Genomic DNA, 21,771 nt, shown 5'->3' with positions numbered 1-21,771 from the left:
GGAGGGTTCTGCTCAGCCTGAAGCAGTCTGAGATCAGGCAGCACTGGTGTGGACTCAGACTACAGGGAAAGCTAGCCTGTTTGCAGTTCGCTGACCACTCAGTCTCACACTCAGTGTATAAGAACGTCGCTGTTGGTGAGGATGTTCTGAAATTCACCATCAAAGCAAGACTGCAGGTATTACCGACCAAGTACAATCTGTCCACCTGGTATCCCCACACTCACAGTCCATTCTGTTTAAACCATCAGGATTCACAACACCTAGAGTCCATTGCACACATAACAAATGGATGTAATGCATACAAACACCTGTACATAGCTCGTCATGACCGTATTGTGGACATTGTGTCTGATACAGTACAAAACATCTTACCATCTAGCGCAGTTATGTACAAGCATGCCAGAGTGTTACCAGAGTGGTTTGGTTTTGCCAATGACGTTTTTTCCAACATCCCAAATACACCTGATGTTATCTTTGTTGACACCAGCCACAAGGAGGTGCTGATTATAGAAGTAGGCTGCCCCTTTGACCTGTACATGGACCAGACTTTCCAGGACAAGTATATCAAATACCAACCACTACTTGGTACGATAACCAGCTTTGGGTACAAGTGCAAATTCAGCATACTTGTATTTGGAAGTCTGGGCCATGTATATAAATGCACCATGAGGGGTCTGAGAATTGCTGCAATGACTAAAAGAAAGGCCAAACAGGTTGCCAAATTTTGCTCTGTCTCAGCTATTATTGGCAGCTTGGCCGTGTGGAGAAGGAGGTGTTATGTGTATCCTTAAGTGTTCAGTGCTGCTTAGCCCCGAAATATTTGATTCCCTGTTTGTATAATATAATTTGTGGAACCAAATAAAGTATTCAAATGTGTGTCTTGTTGCACTCCGTTGTCCCTCTCCTGTGCGTTCTTGAAAACATCACAGTAATGATTTGTGTGTTGCAGAGCCCCCTTGTGGCCAAAACAACAAACAAAATTTATTTTCTCAGTCCACTCGCTGGTGGTTTTGGTAATTAGCATAATGTCTTGAGAGAGGGGTTGTGTCAACTTGTGTGAATACACCAACACAATCCAGTTAGATTTCTTTCTTCAATCATTGATTTCCCTTAAACATTGCTTGTGTCACTGAAAATGACAAGGGCAAAACTCAAAGTGACAAAAGGCAATAAATAATAGTCTAGTAAACCTCATGTTTACTTCTTGCAAAACTCTAAATCATCTTTCCATATACGTATTTTTCTAAGCTGAAAGCACACTGATATTACGTTACTGTGGTCCGTGTTCTACGTTCTGTCGTTACAATATGTGTGTTGCAATATGTGAACCAAATAAACCGCAGGGTTTGAAAATAGAGCTTTCATTGACGCACCATTAATACATATGTATTTTTGAACTTCTTAAAGCTTCCCCGTGCCATCGAGAAATGTCTCTTTTATTGACCATTTCCACACATCCCTGTAATGATTGTCATCCTAGTCTTAGTTATAGCCTACTGTACATATTTGATAATAGTCTACTAAATTCACTTCGGCATTTTATGGTTTACTTCAACATGGTTACATAAGGCCTAACAATATGCACTAAGGCCCTTGTCCATTAATTTCACGTGTGCATCAACACGATTGGATACAGTTCACATTACACCAGAACAGGACCCACCCAAGTGCACCCACCTTAATCCACCGCTAGTCTCTCTATATTTATTATTATTATTATTATTATTAATTTATTTTACAATTAACGCTACTAAATACAGCGTCTGTGATGTATGCTATGAATGAACCAGGCAGCAATTCTAACATTAATATACATGTGTGTGTTCCTCTGGTAGGGCTTTCACACCGGCAGTTCCGAACGCCGGTTCGCGTTCGCGTTCGGAAACCTCCGAACGTTGGCGCTGTCTGGCGAACGAGCCCGCGTTCATACCAGTGTATCGTTCGCCAGACAGCGCCAACGTTCGGAGGTTTCCGAATGCGAACGCGAACCGGCGTTCGGAACTGCCGGTGTGAAAGCCCTATGGATGTATGAATGAATGAATGAATGAATGAATGAATGAATGAATGAATGAATGAATGAATGAATGGTCTTTATTGTCATTGATATAGTACAGGTACCAAACAACGACATTTGGGAGGGGGGGCTCCCCTGGTGCTAGGAAAAAAACTAAAAACAAGAAGGGAAAAGAGCTGGTTTACATAAATAAAGGCTATGTACACTATCCACTATACTATACTATACAAATAAAACACTGAGCTGTACTCTATGCTATGCTATACCTATTCTAACATTTCCTATCTCTGAACCTTATGTTGAACCTAGGGTTGTCATATTGCACATAGTGTTATTGCACATTCATTTAAAGTGTCGCAGTTTGCAAGTTTGAAATGTTCACAGTTGTGTTTCAGTATTGCACTTGATTTCAATCTAGTAGCTGCCATCAAATTGTCTAGATTGTCCAGGGCCTAGAACCTAGGTCTTTGCTGTGTTCAGGGCCTGAATGGCCCTGGGGTAGAAGCTGAGCTTCAGTCTGTTTGTCCTTGCGAACATGGTCCTGAACCGCCTGTCCGAGGGCAGCCGAGCAAAGTGTTCGTACCCAGGGTGGGATGGGTCTCTGGAGATCTTGGAGGCCTTCCTGAGGCAGCGTGTGTTGTACAGCTCTTCCAGAGAGGGGAGGGGGGCGCCAGTGATCTTCTGGGCCGATCTCACGACTCTCTGTAGCGCATTCCTCTCTGCGGCTGTGCAGCTGGAGAACCACACGCAGATGCAGTAGGTGAGGATGCTCTCCACTGCGCAGCGGTAGAAGGTCACAAGCATCTCCTGTCCGATGTGGTCTTTCCTGAGGACTCTCAGGAAGTAGAGCCGCTGTTGTGCCTTCTTGATGATGGCTGCTGTGTTGATCTTCCAGGACAGGTCATCCTGTATGTGCACCCCCAGGAATCGGAGGGTTGAGACTCTGTTATCAGAAATAAAAGTTACAATAAGTCACTGCATCGTGCCAGTTCCTCCTCCGTACCGCTAGAGAGCGCCTGTTCGACGTAGATAAATGTGGTGGGTGAAGCCCGGCCAGCCCAGCCATGTTGAGCAGCAGGTCTCTCACCGCCGAGGCAGCGAAGGAACTGCAGCCCGCCATTGTGTAGAACCGAAGCGCTAGAGAGAACAGGGGCACTTGGCTAAACTCTTCAATTGACATTTTCTTATAGAATACAGCGTACTTTAAACAAGCCAATTTAAATACACCGGCTCCAGGGAAAAAGACATGTCAGCCACCAGTTTTCTCGAACAGGTAAAGAGAGCCACTTTGTGAACCCTTCTTTACGAGGGCCACATTCTCCATCGAGCCGCAGCTAGGATAGTACCCGGGCGACTCTCTCAGTGCAGTAGGCCTTAACCACCTGCTACACAAGACTGACTGGTGGGGAATATACATTTATTTTTTATTTTTTTCCCCTTCCTCTCTTCTCATAAATCAAACCTTCATGAATCACTTGGACCCAATCCAGAGACCGAAAGGCCAAGCGAACAAAGGTAAGACATGAGCAGTTCTCTGCGGTGTGGAGACGTTGCGTGGATGTGATGCGCGAGCTCAGCTAGCCTAGCCCTGCAGGCCTCCGTACTTCTCCACCGAGGAGCTTAGCTAGCCTAGCCCCGCAGGCCAGAAGCGGCCTTTCGTGATAGAGCGTCACCGGGGTAGAGAGAGGAGAACCGTGGTGTTCACGATGGTCTGGAGTCCGAGAATAGTGCTCTGAAAACGGCCGTCATGTTAGAGCTTCACCGGGGGAGAGAGAGGAGAGGAGAGTAGAGTGAGCTACATTACTAACCGAGGAGCTCAGCTAGCCTAGCCCTGGTAGCCCTGCAGGCCAGAAGCGCCCTTTCTGCTTCCGTACTTGTCCGCATCAGGGAACACATTTACTCATTTCTGTTGCGTCATGAGTAGACTTTTTTTTAAAATATTTGACGGACATTCCTGACATAGCTCTAAACGTGTTATCATCCCATCGGTGTGTCATTTGAGGCACAACTCCGCTGGTTAGCCAGGCAGCTAGCCCCCCGTCAGCGCCGACCAGCAGAGATGCTAACTAACGTTAGCCGTGTAGCTTCCGCGTCGCGTTATCTCGCTGCCAGCGGAGCTAGCTTTCACTGTCTGCTCATCTGGACTGGTTCTCGCGTCTCTGTAGAAACGCGTTTAGTTGTATGCAAAGTGTTCGTTAGCTAGCAGGCTAACCGATGCTCTAACCCTGCGCCTCCCACGCAGTGTGAACAGGCTGGTGTCAGTCTCTGCTGGCGGACTGAGTACAGGGATGTTTGGCGCTCGTCAACACAGCTAACGATGCTAACCATGCTAACGACGCATCGTGCCAGTGACACGTCTCTCAACACGCCGCTCCTGCGAGCTAGCAGGCCCGTCATCAATAAGTGTGTAGTCTCTCCGTTTAAAAAACAAACAGTGAATGAACTCTAAAACAATGACTTTGTGGGGAAACTTTGAGGCCTGTTTGCTAGTTAGGTAGCCCGTGTCAGGCGGTGATAAGCTGGGACTTTTCCGCTGCGCGTCTCACCAAACATGTGTTTTGTTTTCCTCTCCTGCCGTCGAGCTCATTACCGCGCTCTTCCAGTAAAACACGAGTTTCCCGCTGACCAAACCATTTAGCATGTTTAGAATAGGGCGTAAAGCATTGTGTTGTAAGGTTTTGGCCGTGAGATGTTGTTGTGTAACACTACTGATTTCTTATCAAGCTTCAAGACTTCCTGTCTTAGCTGTTATACCCATGACAACCAGCGACAAGTGTGGGTGGCTGGGATGCACAAGTCGGTATCATACTCCCTCCCTCCCTCGCTGTCTCATGTGACATGGTACAAACTTTGGTTTTTAAACGGATGTCTTTTACTCTTTTTTTCCAGTGCAAAACGGAGCCGTGACCCAAAAGGATACTTTGAATGATGATGAGTTCGAGCCTTACCTGAACACTCAGGCCAGACAGGTGAGTCTCGCCAGTTGAACGCTCCCACTACCATGCATCATTCATGCACTTACTTAGACAGGTGTATTTGTAAGTCGCTTTGGATAAAGGCGTCTGATAAATGTGACCCAATTTGGGTATTGCCTTTATTTTAAAAGCACTACACAACAACAGGATGGGTGATTCATAGTTATAATGCAGAACGCCGACACCTTATACACAAGCCATTAAACACAAACGGGGATAACTGGTTTGCAGTGTCGAGCTTTACAGTAAACGGCTCCCCAACACCACCAAGTCATTATGGGTATCTCCAGTAATTGGCACTTAAACACTCCATAGAGGATTTGCTCATCTCTTCCTTGTTTACAAGCACTGGCAATACCTCTCTTAGCATTAAGAGGACAATTAGTGTAATTATGTTGTCATGTATCCTCGCATGGCACGCAGGATTGGGGGCCCTCTTGATTCGGGCGGTGGTGTTGGCGGCTGTCGTAAATGTAAATGCAAAGCGGCTGCGATGGAGATAATGGAGCGTAGAAATAGAATGATTGTTTCTATTCATCCGGTGTCTTATGTAATGGAGCCTGCAGTCGCCCGGCCAACAGAATGCAGCATCCCTTTGTTGGGGTTCCATGTCACTTGTTTCCTTGTTGAGCAAGTCCACTGATGTGGGAGTGGACTCAGGTCCACTGTAGGAGGCAGACGGGGAGGGGAGGGAGGAAGGGATCGATCGATCATCATATTGATGGTCTGTCCTGTCCAGTTAGCTTAGGATATTTACTAGCGATCGTTGTGATGTGTAGATGCTTCAGAGTTGCTTTGGACGAGAGCGTCGTCTTAATGACAAATGTAATGAAGTCTGATACTCTAACAAAGGCTTAGATCAGCCGAGGCAGGTAGACACCTGAAGGTCGATGATGAGCTATAAAAGGTCTGATTGCCCAAGTCCCCTCCACACCCCAGGGCTCCCAGCAGCCTCTGCTCTTTACCCTGCATGCTCTAGTTGTGCAGTGTTGGGCACAGGGGCTGCTGACACACACGATGACCTCACAATCTGTGTCTCCAAGAGACTGTGGTTACACAGGGATGATGGACATCTTACATTAACCCAATCACCAGAGAGCATCAGGGTGTTGGCTGGGGATAGGTAGATGATCATTTAGTTTTCAAGCTGAGACCTCTACAAACAAAACTATGCAGGGAATGTAAATAAAGCCTATGACTAGAACAGCTGTTATGGATTAAAGAGATGATTGTACTAATTTAGACATTGATAAAACTAGACACACACATAGTGTTGTATAAAACACCTCTAATATTGTTAACCTACATATTTGTGTGTCTAAGCCTATGACTAGAGCGTTGTCTTAATGACAAATGTAGAGAGCGTCAGGGTGTTGGCTGGGGATAGGTAGATGATCATAAGTTTTCAAGCTGAGACCTCCGCAAATAAAACTATGCAGCGAATGTAAATAAAGCCTATGACTAGAGTGTTGTCTTAATGACAAATGTAGGGATGTCTGATGCTGTTGGAACGTAACATTAAGCCTCCATGTCTGACACCCGTCTTGTCTTGTTTCCCCCAGAGCAATGCCTATACGGCCATGTCTGACTCCTACATGCCCAGCTACTACAGCCCCTCCATAGGATTCTCCTACTCCCTGAACGAGGCAGCATGGTCCACCGGCGGGGACCCCCCCATGCCCTACCTGACCTCCTACGGACAGCTGAGCAACGGGGAGCACCACTTCCTGCCGGACGCCATGTTTGGCCAGCCGGGGCCCCTGGGGAACAACCCTTTCTTGGGACAGCACGGGTTCAACTTCTTCCCCAGTGGCATCGACTTCTCTGCCTGGGGCAACAGCAGCTCGCAGGGACAGTCCACACAGAGCTCCGGCTACAGCAGCAACTACGCCTACGCCCCCAGCTCGCTAGGGGGCGCCATGATCGACGGACAGTCCCCCTTCCCCGCCAACGAGCCCCTCAACAAGGCCCCTGGCATGAACAGCTTGGACCAGGGCATGCAGGGGCTTAAGATTGGCGCCGGGGGGGACATGGCCCCCAAGGTGGTGGGGTCCAGCCTCCCCGTGGGGTCCCTCGGCCAGGTGTCCGGCCTCCCCCTGGGCCCCCCCATCATGCCCCCGGTCTCCATCGCCCCCGCCAAGCCCGCCTCCTGGGCGGACATTGCCAGCAAGCCGGCCAAGCCGCAGCCCAAGCTGAAGACCAAGGGCGGCATGGCGGGCAACCTGCCGCCTCCGCCCATCAAACACAACATGGACATCGGCACGTGGGACAACAAGGGCACCATGCCTAAAGCCTCCGCCCCCCAGCAGGCCCCCGTCCCCAGCAACGGCCAGCCCCCCAACCAGGCCTCGCCCCAGCCGGGGGCGACCGCCGGAGGCACTCCCCAGCTGCCCCTCAGCAACGGGCAGATGATGCCCCAGTCCGCCCAGCTCGGACAGCATCAGCTGCCCCCCAATGGACAACCAGGGATGGGGGGTCCGATGCAGCAGCTCAACCAGGGCCCCCCGCCTCCCTCCCAGCCCACCCGCTGGGTCCCCCCGCGGAACCGCGCCAACGGCTTCGGGGACGCCGGGGGTGGCGGGGGCGGTGCGGGCCAGTCGCCCCCTAACTCTGGAGTAGGAGGGGCCCCGGTGCCCGCGGAGCCGCACCCCGTCCTGGAGAAGCTGCGCCTGGTCAACAACTACAACCCCAAGGACTTCGACTGGAACCCCAAGCAGGGCCGCGTGTTTATCATCAAGAGCTACTCGGAGGACGACATCCACCGCTCCATCAAGTACAACATCTGGTGCAGCACGGAGCACGGCAACAAGCGTCTGGACGCTGCGTACCGGTCGCTGGGCGCCAAGGGCCCGCTCTTCCTGCTGTTCAGCGTCAACGGCAGCGGCCACTTCTGCGGCGTGGCGGAGATGCGCTCGCCCGTGGACTACAACACCTGCGCGGGCGTGTGGTCGCAGGACAAGTGGAAGGGCCGCTTCGACGTGCGCTGGATCTTCGTTAAGGACGTTCCCAACAGCCAGCTGCGGCACATCCGCCTGGAGAACAACGAGAACAAGCCGGTCACCAACTCGCGGGACACGCAGGAGGTCCCTCTGGACAAGGCGCGGCAAGTGCTGAAGATCATCGCCGGATACAAGCACAGCACCTCCATCTTCGACGACTTCTCTCACTACGAGAAGCGTCAGGAGGAGGAGGAGTGTGTGAAAAAGGTAAAGAAATAGCCCAAGTCGTTGCCGCTTTTCCTTCCATGGAAGGAGATCTTGGAATCTTGTTTTCTGTTAGCCGGAGAGAGAGAAGTGGGAAGCTGTGATAGTGTGCTTGTGTGTGTATGCGGGAAAAACGCAGTCCTGTGTTCGAAATAGTGTTCGAAAAACACTTTCAAATACTTTGCTGTGCTTGATTTAGATCAGAATTGCTTTTATTACATCCAATGTACAGGTACTCGAGAGTAAAATTCTTAGGCTTAGGATCTTCAACATTGGCATTGCAGCAAGATACTAAATAAATCAACAATAATAGAATAAAGATAAATAAGTAAAGTAAGTAGTAATGACGTAGAATAAAGTGATAGTCGTACTACAGCGAGCACAGATGTTGTTTAGCAACAGAAAACAATGAAAGTCCCACAAGTATTTACCCTTCCCATCTGGTGCTCCAGCCATGCACAACACCAGCAACCTCTTAGATCAGCTGAGGCAGGTAGACAACTGAAGGTCGATGATGAGCTGTAAAAGGTCTGATTGCCCAAGTCCCCTCCACACCCCAGGGCTCCCAGCAGCCTCTGCTCTTTACCCTGCATGCTCTAGTTGTGCAGTGTTGGGCACAGGGGCTGCTGACACACACGATGACCTCACAATCTGTGTCTCCAAGAGACTGTGGTTACACAGGGATGATGGACATCTTACATTAACCAATCACCAAAGAGTATCAGGGTGTTGGCTGGGGATAGGTAGATGATCATAAGTTTTCAAGCTGAGACCTCCACAAAACTGCAGGGAATGTAAATAAACTATAAAGCCTATGACTAGATTGGCTGTTATGGATTAAAGGTATTGTACTAATTTAGACACTGATAAAACTAGACACACAAAAATAGTGTTGTATAAAACGCCTGTAACCTACATATTTGCGTGCCTAAGCCTGTGGTTGTGTTCAGGAAGTCCCTGATGAGTTGGTGAACGCAGCGCACTTTAGTCCCACGTCACAGCTCAGTGTGTGTATGTGTGTATGTGTGTGTGTGCGTGTCTGATAGTGTTCAGATACTTTGCTGTGCTTGACGTATCTTGTCTAGTGCATTAGACCCAAATAAATAGTCCAGGGGTCCAAACATGTCACCGTTCTGCTAAATTAGTTTTTACCTCAAAATAGGTAATCCACGTGAATCGTGTAGATCTGCAAAAAAAAATGGGGTGGGTGCGGTGTCTACGTCTCATCTGAGTCACACGATGCAAGAGCTAACTAACCTTCCTGTCTGCTAAACTTCGCTGCTTTTAGCTTCAGGCAGCTAGGTACAATTCCAGACAGTGTGGTGAACAGTCATGGTGAACTGGGGTGGTGCAGGGGTAGAGCCGGTGTCTAATGATTGGTGGTTTGAACCCCGGCTGGCCATATGGCGAGGTGTCCTTGGGCAACACACTGAACCCCAAATTGCACCCAATGAGCGGGCCAGCGCCTTGCATGGTAGTTTGCCGCCATTGGTGTGTGAATGTATGTGTGAACGAGAGGCCATTGTAAAGCGCTTTGTCAACTTTTCGGGCCATCGCCAGTTTGCACCCCTGTTAAGTCCCAAAAGTCTTTAACCTCCCCACCTGTCTCTGCAGACTGGTTCAAGCAATCACTCACTTTTGAAACATTGAAACAAATACTGTTTTTGGTCCATCCAGGTCTGGTGTAACAATGGAACAACTTCAAATAGAGCAATGTGGTTGAACTTTGTGTCCTTGACTGTGTGCAATAATTTGTTTCATGTTAGTTCATCTGATTTGGAGCTATTGCAAGAAGAAGTAAGAATGTTTTTTTCAAGTGTTCCTCTATGAATAATGAAAGTATGTGCACCTAATTTTGTAGCAGCAGGTGCAAGAGGACTAGAAAAAACAACAACATGCAACTGTGCTCGCTTGCAAAAACCACGGCGTTTAATCTAATTTTGCAAGCAAGCAGTGGCGCACAAAGTCGAGGTCCTCACCCGTTGTTCCACTCGATGTACCAGATACGGATTGTGATTTGTGTGGTCCTGTACAGTGTGTTAATCATCTCCTGTACAGTGTGTTAATCATCCTGACGTGTAGGAACACATTGACACTCTGCTGCAGCGTGTGTGGTGATGATGGCCTACAGATATGAATTCGCATAATGCCAGAAAGGTATCATGTTCTTCCAAATGTCAAAGTCATCAGATTCTTTCTGAATGACATTTTGCTATGACTCCTTAATCACATGGTTTTAACTTGTGGAGCTTAAACTGAGTGCTGACTCAAGTACAGTGGCGGTCCAGTCGCGTTTAGGTCGATGCAGAAGGGGGAACACTGACTCATGCGCGTTATGGAAGTAAAGCTATGGAACGAGTCTGGGGAGGCTGGTGGAGGTAGGAATCGCAGGACGGGTTCATTGTAATGCGTGGAATGGATTAAAACGTGTGTTTCATACCATTCCTCATTCCATGCTTTACAATGAGCCTGTCCTCCGATGTCTACCTCCACCAGCCTCCCTGGGAATGAATGTGTTTGGGCTGTTGGGAAGTTAGGCTTTTTTTTGGGGGAGTGGGGCAGTCCCACTCATATTTTTCAGTTTATTGGACAGATACAGTGAAGACAGACAGGAAAGTAAGGAGAAGGGAGAGAGAGGGCATGTCAGCAGGGCATGGGCCGGATTTGAATCCATGCCGACATGGGCATATGTGTGCACTGTAGACCACGGTGCTAGACCACTGGACCGCCACGGGCTATTGGGGAGTTAAACATGGAATGAATATTACTCGGTTAATACTCCCGGGTTGATGTTGTTGTCATGATGTTTTAGTCTTTTCTTATGCCTGCTTGTCATGGACTATGCACTAATAATATAACTAACGTTCACTCCATAGCTGTTGCTTAGTAGGAATCGATAGAGGAGAGTTAGTTGCTCAGATGGGAGGGCTTGAATCAATGCTCTGGCTGTAGACTAGAAGGCCTATATCACTTCAACGGAAGGTGCTGTGAAACTTCTCTCTGAGCCAGCCAAACATGATGAAAATCGGGCCAGCCAAGCTGTTCCTGGGCTGAAATGCCAGCAGTTTCTCTTCGCTGACCACCAGAAACGAAACAGAAATGCTTCTGACATACCAGGAAGCATTTGAATATTCAAAGTAACGTGCTTAGCATAATGTGTAACCGGTAGGCTGTCTGGGGTGGTTTCAGCACTACTCTGGTGTTGGAAGGGGGGGGGGGGGGGGGGGCTGCGGTGATCTTACGCAACCAGAAGAGATTCATGTTTGTGGCGTCTTAATGGGTGTTGGGGTGTACAGCTATTCATTCATTGTCTCGTTGGGAACAATCGCGCTCTAAATTTAGCGCCCGCCATGACGTTCCTAGCTGCTGCTGTGTTTCGTCTCATTCCTAGTGCTTGGGCTTTTTTTAAAAAAATGGATATTTAGGCAGTTTCTGTCTTAAGATCAGAGGTTGTAATTGGCTGGTTCGCCTCTGTAACGCGTGCCGTGTCTGTTGGGGTCTGCGTCATGATGTGGATGTTGGCTGGATAAGGGTCCCTTCTGGTAGGTCTGATGTTTTGGTTATCGTTTCATCAACCTTTATTTATAGCACGCTTCTTCATACGCAGGCGAAGATGTCGACAGATCCCGCGGAGGCTCCCAAGTTTACAGAACGTACATCATGTTGCAAATGTAACCACTAATGTGGGTCCTGTCCTGTGTGCCAGGGGCTAACCTCAGAATGTATGACTAGAGTCCCTAAACCCCCACACTCTTCACCACCTCTGGGGAGTGTTTCCCTCTAGAACAGGGTTCTGGTGGTCTGCTGGTTCTGCTGGTCTTAAAAAGCTTTAAAGTCTAAAATCCAGCAGGCAAACCTATAAGGCCTAAAAAGGTCTAAAAGTCAGTTATTCGGTCAAAACATTAGGTGCTCGGTCTTAAAAATGAGATCCTGCAAGGAAATCAGTCTGACCACATCTATTTATGTGGAAATTAATCAAGCTGGAACCCCAAAAATGCCAATTTGCTTTCTTTTTTGTCTGTATGGCAGTGAAATCCCTAATTTCATCCCCTCGAGGATGACAAAAAGCTGTCATATGGTGTAGCGAATAGGTCTAAAATTCTATTCAAAGTTATCTATAAAAAAGGTCTAAAGGTCTTAAATGTTACTTGTTGCACCTTGTAGGAACCCTGTAGACAGATATGTTCCTGCACGTCTCAGAGGTTGCAGAGGCATCGATCCAACGTGGAACTGAATCTCTCCCGACACCCCGCGTCCTTATGTGACCTAGAAAGTGAAGTTCCACCGTGTGTTTCTGCTGTAGCAGAGGTGGTTGGGAGTCACACCCTCATGGTGAGGTAGCCCTGACCGAGAGACGACTTTTGGCCTGATGGTAGATGCTTGGGTCTTTCACGTGGGACACCCTGGTTCGAACCCCACCTGTCACACCGCCTGCACACATTGATATTAGTAGGGATGCACTATATTATCGGCACCGATATTTATCGGCCCGATAATGGGAAATTAATGTTTATCGGTAATTCGGTATTTATCGGTTTTATAAAATTTTAGCCGATAATGAAGCCGGAAATATTTCTGCTTCCGGTTTCCGCCGCGCGCAGTGTGTATAGACGAGACGAGAGCGAAACATGCCTTCCTCGGTGTGTCTGACATTCTTCACAGTTTCTGAGGCAGATAGTGCAAAAACGCACTACATGTTCGACAAAAGTTCGGAGAGTAGGGCAAAGGTCTACGAATCTCATAAGTCACCTTAAGATTCACCATTGCAAGCACGCTGTATGGAAGGAATATCAACACTAGTAGCAGAACACGGTAGCCTATCCGCGAAAAAAAAGCTGCTGTGCCTTGAACACGCATTTGAAAACTGCAGGAAGTTCACTCGAGACAGCTCAAAGGCTCAAGCAATCAATGAAAAAATAATGGAGTTGATGGCCCTCGACGACCAGCCTTTCTCTGTAGTAGAAGATAAAGGATTTCGCCAGCTAATTTCACATTTAGAGCCCCGGTATACACTCCCAAGCCGCCGCTATTTTGCAGACGTGTGCCTGCCTGCTATGTATGATACAGTCGCCACACACATCCTTAGTCTGATCGATACTAGCGTAAGCCAGATAAGTTTTACCATGGACATATGGACTTCTGCCGTTAGTCCAGTCAGTATGCTTAGTTTGACGGCCCAGTGGCTGGATGAGGACTTCAATATGAAGAAGACACTGCTGCATGCGCAGGAGTTCTCCGGTTCGCATACTGCGACAGCCATCCGCGGGGCTTTTGGAACCATGTTTGGACAGTGGAAGGTTCTATGAGGTAGGAATTGTATTCAGTTTGTACATTAGGGAACACCAATGGAAAACGTGTCTATTATTTAGGTGAGAATGTGAATGTAGGCTATACAAGACAAGTTGTTTACAAGGAAAACATGCACTTTTTGTTTTTCCATGTCAGTGCAATTTATTTTGAATTCTTATGCAAAACGTTTGATGGGCTTTATCACAACCTACCTCATCCTCATGCACTAAAAGTAGCATAGCCCAGCCCTTTTCATTTGCTTTATTAAGCATACTAGTGTAGCCTACTATGTGCCTTGTGTCATTCTGTTTATCTGCAGACTAAGCAGCCATTTGGCACTAGTTTCTGTACAAGTTCTATACAACTTTTGGTTCTTTAAAAGTCTTTATTTTTGTATTGACTGATGCACTTTATTTATTTATTTTTTGATCTTTTATTTATGCATTTTCAATTTACAGGGATAGACAAGATGCACTTTTTTGATCTAATTACTCTTAGGTGAGCCTTTTTTGTTTTCATAAAAGGAGGCCAGATCTTGGCTAAAAAAAGCATTGTGCACTGTCTATAACAGATTCTGTTTGTTAGAGGAAATAATAAATGAACATTTGAAGAGTCAGAAGTGTTCTCTTTGTTGTGTTAACAATAGTGATGTAAGTTAGATTTGGTGAGATCACTATGGAATATTAAATCATCAATCTTTGCTCACTACATAGCGTTTCTTACTTTCAGGTGTGCATGAACTACAGGTTATCAACTGAAATTATATCTGAATGGTCTTTATTGTCATTGATATAGTACAGGTACCAAACAACGAAATTTGGGAGGGGGGGCTCCCCTGGTGCTTGGAAAAAAATAAATATATATATATCGGTTATCATATCGGTTATCGGCCACGAGAAGCGGGTAAACATCGGTATCGGTTGGAAAAAATGCATATCGTGCATCCCTAGATATTAGTGATGGATTGATTAGGGGGCGGGGGGTGCTTTTATAGGGCGGCAGTGGCTCAGGAGGAGGTAGAGCTGGCGTCTAATGAGCGCATGGTCTGCGGTTCGATCCCCAGCTCCTCCTGAGTCCTGGCCATGTGCCGAGGTGTCCTTGGGCAAGGCACTAAACCCCAAATTGCTCCCAATGAGCGGGCCGGCGCCTTGCATGGTAGCCTGCCGCCATTGGTGTGTGAATGCGTGTGTAAGTGCAGTCCGTTTACATTCTAGACATGGTTTAGCAGACGCCTTTATCCAAAGACAAGATGTACTGCCCTAGTTTAAATGCTGCATTCATGTACTCTTCAAAAACTCTGAGCTTCATCAATATGTACCATAGGATCTTGCGTCAAGCTCACCATTGGCTGAGTCCGTTGTAGCTGTAGAGTGTGCGGAAAGTCCTTAATCTCCGTAATCGAGTCGCCCAGTCGTAAAATGTCCTATAAGTTATAAGTATTTCCGAGAGGTGATTGAATGCAGCGTCAATCATGTTAATTAATCTCTGTTAATCCTAACGGCAATTTGTTGATGTGTTCCTGTCTGACCTGGATAGTGATGGTGTCCCCCTTTTCCCTTGAGTGGACACCCGTGGTGGAGGAGGAGGGGACGAGGACTTCTGGGTGAAGGCCAAAGAAACAGAATGTGCCTGTCCCGTCCCCCTCCCCACCTGTCCTGTCCTGTCTCTCTCCCCACCTGTCCTGTCTGTCTCCCCACCTGTCCTGTCTCCCCACCTGTCCTGTCTGTCTCCCCACCTGTCCCGTCTGTCTCTCTCCCCACCTGTCCTGTCTCTCTCCCCACCTGTCCTGTCTGTCTCTCTCCCCACCTGTCCCGTCTGTCTCTCTCCCCACCTGTCCCGTCTGTCTCTCTCCCCACCTGTCCCGTCTGTCTCTCTCCCCACCTGTCCCGTCTGTCTCTCTCCCCACCTGTCCCGTCTGTCTCTCTCCCCACCTGTCCCGTCTGTCTCTCTCCCCACCTGTCCCGTCTGTCTCTCTCCCCACCTGTCCTGTCTGTCTCTCTCCCCACCTGTCCTGTACTGTCTCTCTCCCCACCTGTCCTGTCTCTCTCCCCACCTGTCCTGTCTCTCTCCCCACCTGTCCTGTCTCTCTCCCCACCTGTCCCTGTCTCTCTCTCCCCATCTGTCCTGTCTCTCTCTCCCCACCTGTCCCTCTCTCTCCCCACCTGTCCTGTCTGTCTCCCCACCTGTCCTGTCTGTCTCCCCACCTGTCCTGTCTGTCTCCCCACCTGTCCTTTCCCTCTCTCTCTCCCCACCTGTCCCATCCCTCTCTCTCTCTCCACCTGTCCCGTCCCTCTCTCTCTCCACCTGTCCTGTCTGTCTCTCTCCCCACCTGTCCTGTCTGTCTCTCCACCTGTCCTGTCTGTTTCTCCACCTGTCCTGTCTGTCTCTCCACCTGTCTTGTCTGTCTCTCCCCACCTGTCCCTCTCTCTCTCCCCGCCTGTCCTGTCTCTCTCCCCGCCTGTCCTGTCTGTCTCTCTCTCTCTCCACCTATCCTGTCTGTCTCTCCACCTGTCCCGTCTGTCTCCCTCTCTCCCGTCCCTCTCTCCCCTGTCCTATGTCTCTCTCCCATCCTGTTCCCTTCCCCCCCTCCTGTTCCTCTCCCCACCTGTCCTGTCTCTCTCTCCCCACCTGTCCTGTCTGTCTCTCTCCCCTGTCTCGTCCCTTTCTCCTGTCCTGTCCCTTCTGTCTCTCCACCTGTCCCGTCCCCCTCTCCCCTCCTGTTCCTCTCTCCCCTGTCTCTCTCTCCACCTGTCCTGTCTGTCTCTCTGTCCCCTGTCCTGTCCGCCTCACCCGTCCTGTCCCTCTCTCCCCTGTCCTGTCTGTCTCTCTGTCCCCTTTCCCGTCCCTCTCTCCCCCCTCCTGTCTCCCTGCCTGTGCTCTGAGCCGAGGCGCTGGTGACCAACTATCACATTTCCTGTTTTTGCACGCCCTAACAAAAGCCTAATGATGTTGTTGTCCTGACAGGTGGAGGTCCAGGGAAGTGATCCTTACCCCAGTAACCCCAGCAGGAGTCACTACAGACTTCAGGTAACACGCACACACGCACACACGCACACACACACACACACGCACACCTGTACATGTTTCTGTAACCCAAGCGGTCACTACAGACTTCAGGTCACACGCCCACCCCACCCCCACACACACCCAAACACCTGTGTCCCTCCCTCCCTGAGATATGATGCATATTAAACAGTGTTGGCTCATAGTAAACTAGTGTTATTTAAACAGTGATGGCTCATAGTAAACTAGTGCTATTTAAACAGTGATGGCTCATAGTAAACTAGTGCTATTTAAACAGTGATGGCTCATAGTAAACTAGTGTTATTTAAACAGTGATGGCTCATAGTAAACTAGTGCATATTAAACAGTGATGGCTCATAGTAAACTAGTCCTATTTAAACAGTGATGGAGCATAATAAACTAGTGCTATTTAAACAGTCATGGATCATAGTAAACTAGTGCTGTTGGTGTATTAAAATGCATGTATCTACCACTGTGTTGACATGTTGTGAGTGATATCCAGACAGCCTACACACTTTGATCTCACACAGATGGATGCATAAACATAACACCATATCAGTGTCATGTATTACTGTGACGTATGTTTCTATGAGTACACATGCCTTTACTGTGGCGCTGTCGTAATGAGATTCTGATATGCTCTACACAATCCTGGGGGGTATTCCATCAACGTCACTCAAGGAAAATGTAGGCTTATTTTGTCTCGTGAGAATTTTTTTTTTTTTAAACGTTGGTGGACAGGGTTCCCACGGGTCCTTGAAATCCTTGAAAGTTTGTGAATTTGAGAAAAATAAATCAAGGTCTTAAAAGTTTTTGAAAATAGACATGGGTCATTGAAAGTGCTTGAATTCGCCTCGCTCTCTCTCTCTTTAATTGTTGTCTGTCAGCAGATAGTTCCGATTTATGTCTCAACTATGCTGTGTTGGGTCCTTGAATTTGAGGAAATGTTGTCTTGAAAGTCCTTGAAAGGTGCTTGAATTTGATGTTTCAGAAGGTGTGGGAACCCTGGATGGGATACCCCCCTGCGTCCTTTCATTCAGACTAATACTAGTGATCGTAACACATTTATAGCCTGGCTGTTTTCTCAGCGCTCAAACGTGCTGCATCTCATGGAGAGAACAGGGATGGACAGATAAATAGAAAGACAAAGAAAAGCAAGGCAAGGCAAGTTTATTTGTATAGCACATTTCATACAACAGGGCCAATTCAAAGTGCTTTACATGCATTATTTAAAAATACAGCAAGAGGAGCATAAGAAAATAAAAATTACAATGAATAAAAGCAAATATAAGAAGTAAATAGATAAAACATTTAAAAAGACAATAGTTAATGGAAAAAAGACATTGATAGAAGTGTTTGTGTTTAAAAAGCAGAGTCAGTAAAAAGATAAGAAGTAAGCAATTTACCATGAGAGGAAGGGGTTTGTGGAAAACCCTGTACCAGTGGTAAATGAGTCCACAACCCCCCGCCCTCGAATGAATGGTAAATTGCTTTTCTACAACAGCCACCACATAATATAAAAAATAAATACACAGTTGTAACATTAAATTCATTTATTTACAGTCATAAATCGTTTCAGAATACTTATATCCTTCCGCCACAGAATATAGTCCCATAAACAAGATCAACCATTGCGTTGTAGGTCAGCACAGGTGTTCTTAATCTGATTGATTGGGAGGCGCATTGATACTGGAAATGCGGTTGGAGCTGAACTGAAGAGAGTTAGGGTATTTACCACTGTTGCTAGCCAATCAGAATCCAGTATTCAAACATGCTGTTGTAGAAGACTGCTTTTATTTTATTTATTTATTCGTAAGCCTGAAAGCAGGTTTAAAAAGATGGAAACGGACGGCCTTTTCAGGCGGTCTGTTTCTGCACAAGTTTTTCTGTCGTCATGTTGATGCTGGTCCCTAAACCATCTCCTCTCTTCCTCCTTCCCTCTCTTTTCCCACAGGAGCGCCAAGGCCAAGGACGTGTCAAGTAACAGTCGCTGCTTTGGGCAAAAGACTGCAATGCCCCCCGTCCCCCCTCCCCCTCTCCACCCCATCACATCCAGATCTGCCAGGGGAGGGAAATTTAACCAAGGACAAAAAAAAATGAAATGAAAAACTAAATGAAGACTTTCTTGATTTCTTTTGACTTTAAAGACTTACTTCGAACTTGTAGTAAAAGAAAAAGAAAACGATTATCCATAGGACTACAACTAAATGCATAGCATCCTTAGGTGAATCTCTGTTTGCCCCCACCCCACCCCCCCATTCCACTACATATGCTTTCTTTTTTCCCTCGTACTTTTCCTTTCATTTCCTTTTTTTTTTAAAGATTTTTTAAGATCGATCCTCCTGTATTTACAGTCCAAGAGCAAGTCTGTAACTCTTCTCACAGAAAAGATCTAGAGGAAATGTTTAGTGTCGCCCCCTAGTGGCCCATGTCAAGATGGGCAAGTTTGTCTCATTTCTTTGTAAACCCCTTCCCTCCCTCCCCGCCTCCTAACGGGGAGTTAAAACCGACCAGTCAGGACTCGGTGGGATCTCGACCTCTGTGGGGAATTTAAAAAACCGGCTATTCAGGATGCGGTGGGATCTCCGTGGGGAATTAAAAAAAACGACCAGTCAGGACGCAGCGGGATCTCTCTCTGTGGATAATGGTCGTGAGCTCCGTCGTCACGCCCCTCCAGAGTTCGTTTCTTTACGCTTCCACCTTCTGTTTATTTAAGACAAGTAAACCAATGTTGGGGATCAGCCCTGTGTTTGCATTTTGTGTTGGGCAGCAGTGGGATGGATGGAGGGATGGATGGAGGGAGAGGAGAGGAGAGGAGAGGTGGGGGGGAGGGTGGGAGTCGTCATATGTGGAAGGAATTGTTAAGTTTAGCCTTGGTCATTGTATAATTTTATAGAGTACACATTTGGGCTGTGTTTGCCACCTGTCTCTGTCTCCTGGACTGGTTTACCGTAACCCCCTCTTACCTTGGACACGTTCGTCATTGCTATGGGGCTGCTTTTCTTTCTTTCTTTCTTTCTCTCTTTTTTTTTTCTCCTTTCCTCCGTTTCTTAAAGACAGCAATGTGAGTGGCCTTGTCCCCACTCTGGTTCTATTAATCAGTTCAAAAGTAATAAATGTGGTATACTCAGCAGACCCTGTGTGCATTCCCCTTGTTTCACTGACTGACTGTAATCACCTGTTGTCTCTCCTCTGCATCCTCATCTCTTTATTTACCGTGTTTTTGGCTAATTGAATGTTTTATTACCTAGTTAACCCCTAGCTGTCCCACCTCCACCACTTAATTCCCACAAGGTACCCCTCTCCTCTCCCTCCCCCCTGCACCTTTAACCACTATCCCATCCACCATCCCCCCCCCTCCACTGGCTGCTCAACCATCACACCACGATCACCACCGTAGCAGAATATTACTGTTGGTGAGAGAGAAAAAAAAAAGTCCTCTAAAAAAACAAAACGGAAAACTACTGGCTTTCATCTGTGGCATAATAAAGATGCTCCACGAAGCTGAGGTGTGTTTCCTTCTTCAGTTCCGGGGTTGTCCAGAGTTCAGTGGTGTTTGTAGGGCTGCAAGCCTCACTCCTGGGAGGTTTTTCATCAAAGTTGCTCAAGGGAAATCCTGGCATATTTGCGATTTATTTAAAAATCTTGTCTTATTTTGATACATCTTGCAAGACTTATCAAAAATAAGCTTTGATTTTCCTTTAGGGATGTTGATGGGATACCCACCTGGTCCTGGAGACCTGGGGCCTATTCCATCAAAGTTGCTAAAGGAAATCCCAGGCTTATTTAAAAAATAAAATATCACGAGATTGATCAGAATAACCCTAGTTTCTTTTAGCAATGTTGATGGAAGACTCACCTGCAGTCCTACAGGTGTTTTGTCCCAATAAAGTCAAGCCTTTAAAAATCTGTTGATTGGGTCAACAGGCTGGGACAAAAACATGGACCGCCTGCATCTCCTGGACCAGGACTGTGTACCACTGGTGTGTGGCTGGTTCTGGACACAGTCATGGTTTGGGAAGGAAGTGAGGGACTAGTTGTTTGGAGTGTTTGTTCATCATTCTTGGTCATTCAGTATACTTCACGGTAACTACAAAGGGAATGTTTCTCCAACCTCTGTTCTTTGTCACATCAGCGCCACCTTCAAACCACCTCCCCCGTTAAATCTCTCAAGCGGCAAATTGCAACTAGTCCATTTGAATTGCACTGATATTGCAGCTTAATTCAAGATGTATGGTCGTCAAGACAACACTCACCTCAGGTGGAAAGAGATTATACTAAGACTAATCACCTGATGATAATTAACAAATGTTATTGCCCGTTTTTTAAAATATCAATAGTGACCAATGCTTGCCTATCTGTGTTCAAATTGTATCAATAAATCATTTCCTAAAAACGTGTGGTTTTATATCCGACGACCGAGGGCGTCGAAGAAGGCCTCAAACGCTGAGAAAATGGCGGATGAATAATCGAGGTAAGAAACCGCCACAAGGGGGCGACAAGACGCCATTTATTTGGGTATTTCATCACTGACTCAATAAACCCGTCACAGCAGCGGCGTTCATCACCATTCCAACGGCTTTCACTATTTCGTTATTTTTAGAGGATAGGGAGAAAAGATCAATAAGAGATGGCTTGAGGGTGGTCTTTATGCACCCCATCCCCTTTTTATGTATTTGTTTATTATCCACGAGGATTTGATTCTCATATGAAACACCTGGGCTGGGAGAAGAGAGGCTCGCGCACAGCTGGCCTCATATGAAGCTTTATTCCATTCAAGCCACGAACATGTTCATCAATATGTCTACCACTATCTATCTCTGTCAGTGGGAGGCGAGAACGTGATTAGGAACACCTGTACACCATTCATGCAATTATCTAATCAGCCAATCGTGTGGCAGCAGCGCAATGCATAAAGGTCCGCAGACACGGACCAGCACCTTCAGGTAATGTTCACATCAACCTTCGGAATAGGGAAAACAATATCAGTGATTCTGTCTGTGGCGTGATTGTTGGTGCCAGGCGGGCTGGTTTGCGTAGCCTATTTAACTATCTCCTGGGATTGTTACGCACAGCAGTCTCCAGAGTTTACTCTGAATGCTACAATAAAACATTTTTTAAAACCTCCATTGAGCCGCAGTTCTGCGGACGGAAACGCCTTGTTGCTGAGAGGACCAGGGAGGATGGCCAGACTGGTTGGAGCTGACAGGAAGGCTGCTGCTACGGTAACTCAGATAACCACTCTGGAATTGTGGTGAGCAGAAAT

General features: G+C 47.3%; 1 protein-coding gene across 1 annotated transcript; it reads left to right on the top strand.

The window, feature by feature from the left end:
* Positions 1–3,169: 3,169 nt before the first annotated feature.
* ythdf2 (YTH N6-methyladenosine RNA binding protein F2) lies at positions 3,170–18,715 on the top strand. Its single transcript, XM_080550532.1, has 5 exons — positions 3,170–3,529; positions 4,904–4,983; positions 6,552–8,195; positions 16,446–16,508; positions 18,460–18,715. Exons 1-5 carry the CDS (start codon positions 3,481–3,483, stop codon positions 18,487–18,489), a joined length of 1,866 nt encoding a protein of 621 aa, XP_080406658.1. The 5' UTR covers positions 3,170–3,480; the 3' UTR covers positions 18,490–18,715.
* Positions 18,716–21,771: the final 3,056 nt, after the last annotated feature.

Source organism: Nansenia antarctica (assembly GCF_963989245.1).
Source record: "Nansenia antarctica genome assembly, chromosome: 1".
NCBI lineage: Eukaryota > Metazoa > Chordata > Actinopteri > Argentiniformes > Microstomatidae > Nansenia > Nansenia antarctica.
The sequence above is the reverse complement of the archived record's forward strand: the minus strand, read 5'-3'. Positions and strand labels throughout refer to the sequence as shown.

Excerpts from the sequence above, each read along its gene's own strand:
- ythdf2 (XM_080550532.1), top strand. The coding sequence starts at position 3,481 with ATGAATCACTTGGACCCAATCCAGAGACCGAAAGGCCAAGCGAACAAA. Across the intron at positions 3,530-4,903 it reads GAAAGGCCAAGCGAACAAAG|TGCAAAACGGAGCCGTGACC; the intron begins GTAAGACATGAG and ends CTTTTTTTCCAG. Across the intron at positions 16,509-18,459 it reads GGAGTCACTACAGACTTCAG|GAGCGCCAAGGCCAAGGACG; the intron begins GTAACACGCACA and ends CTTTTCCCACAG.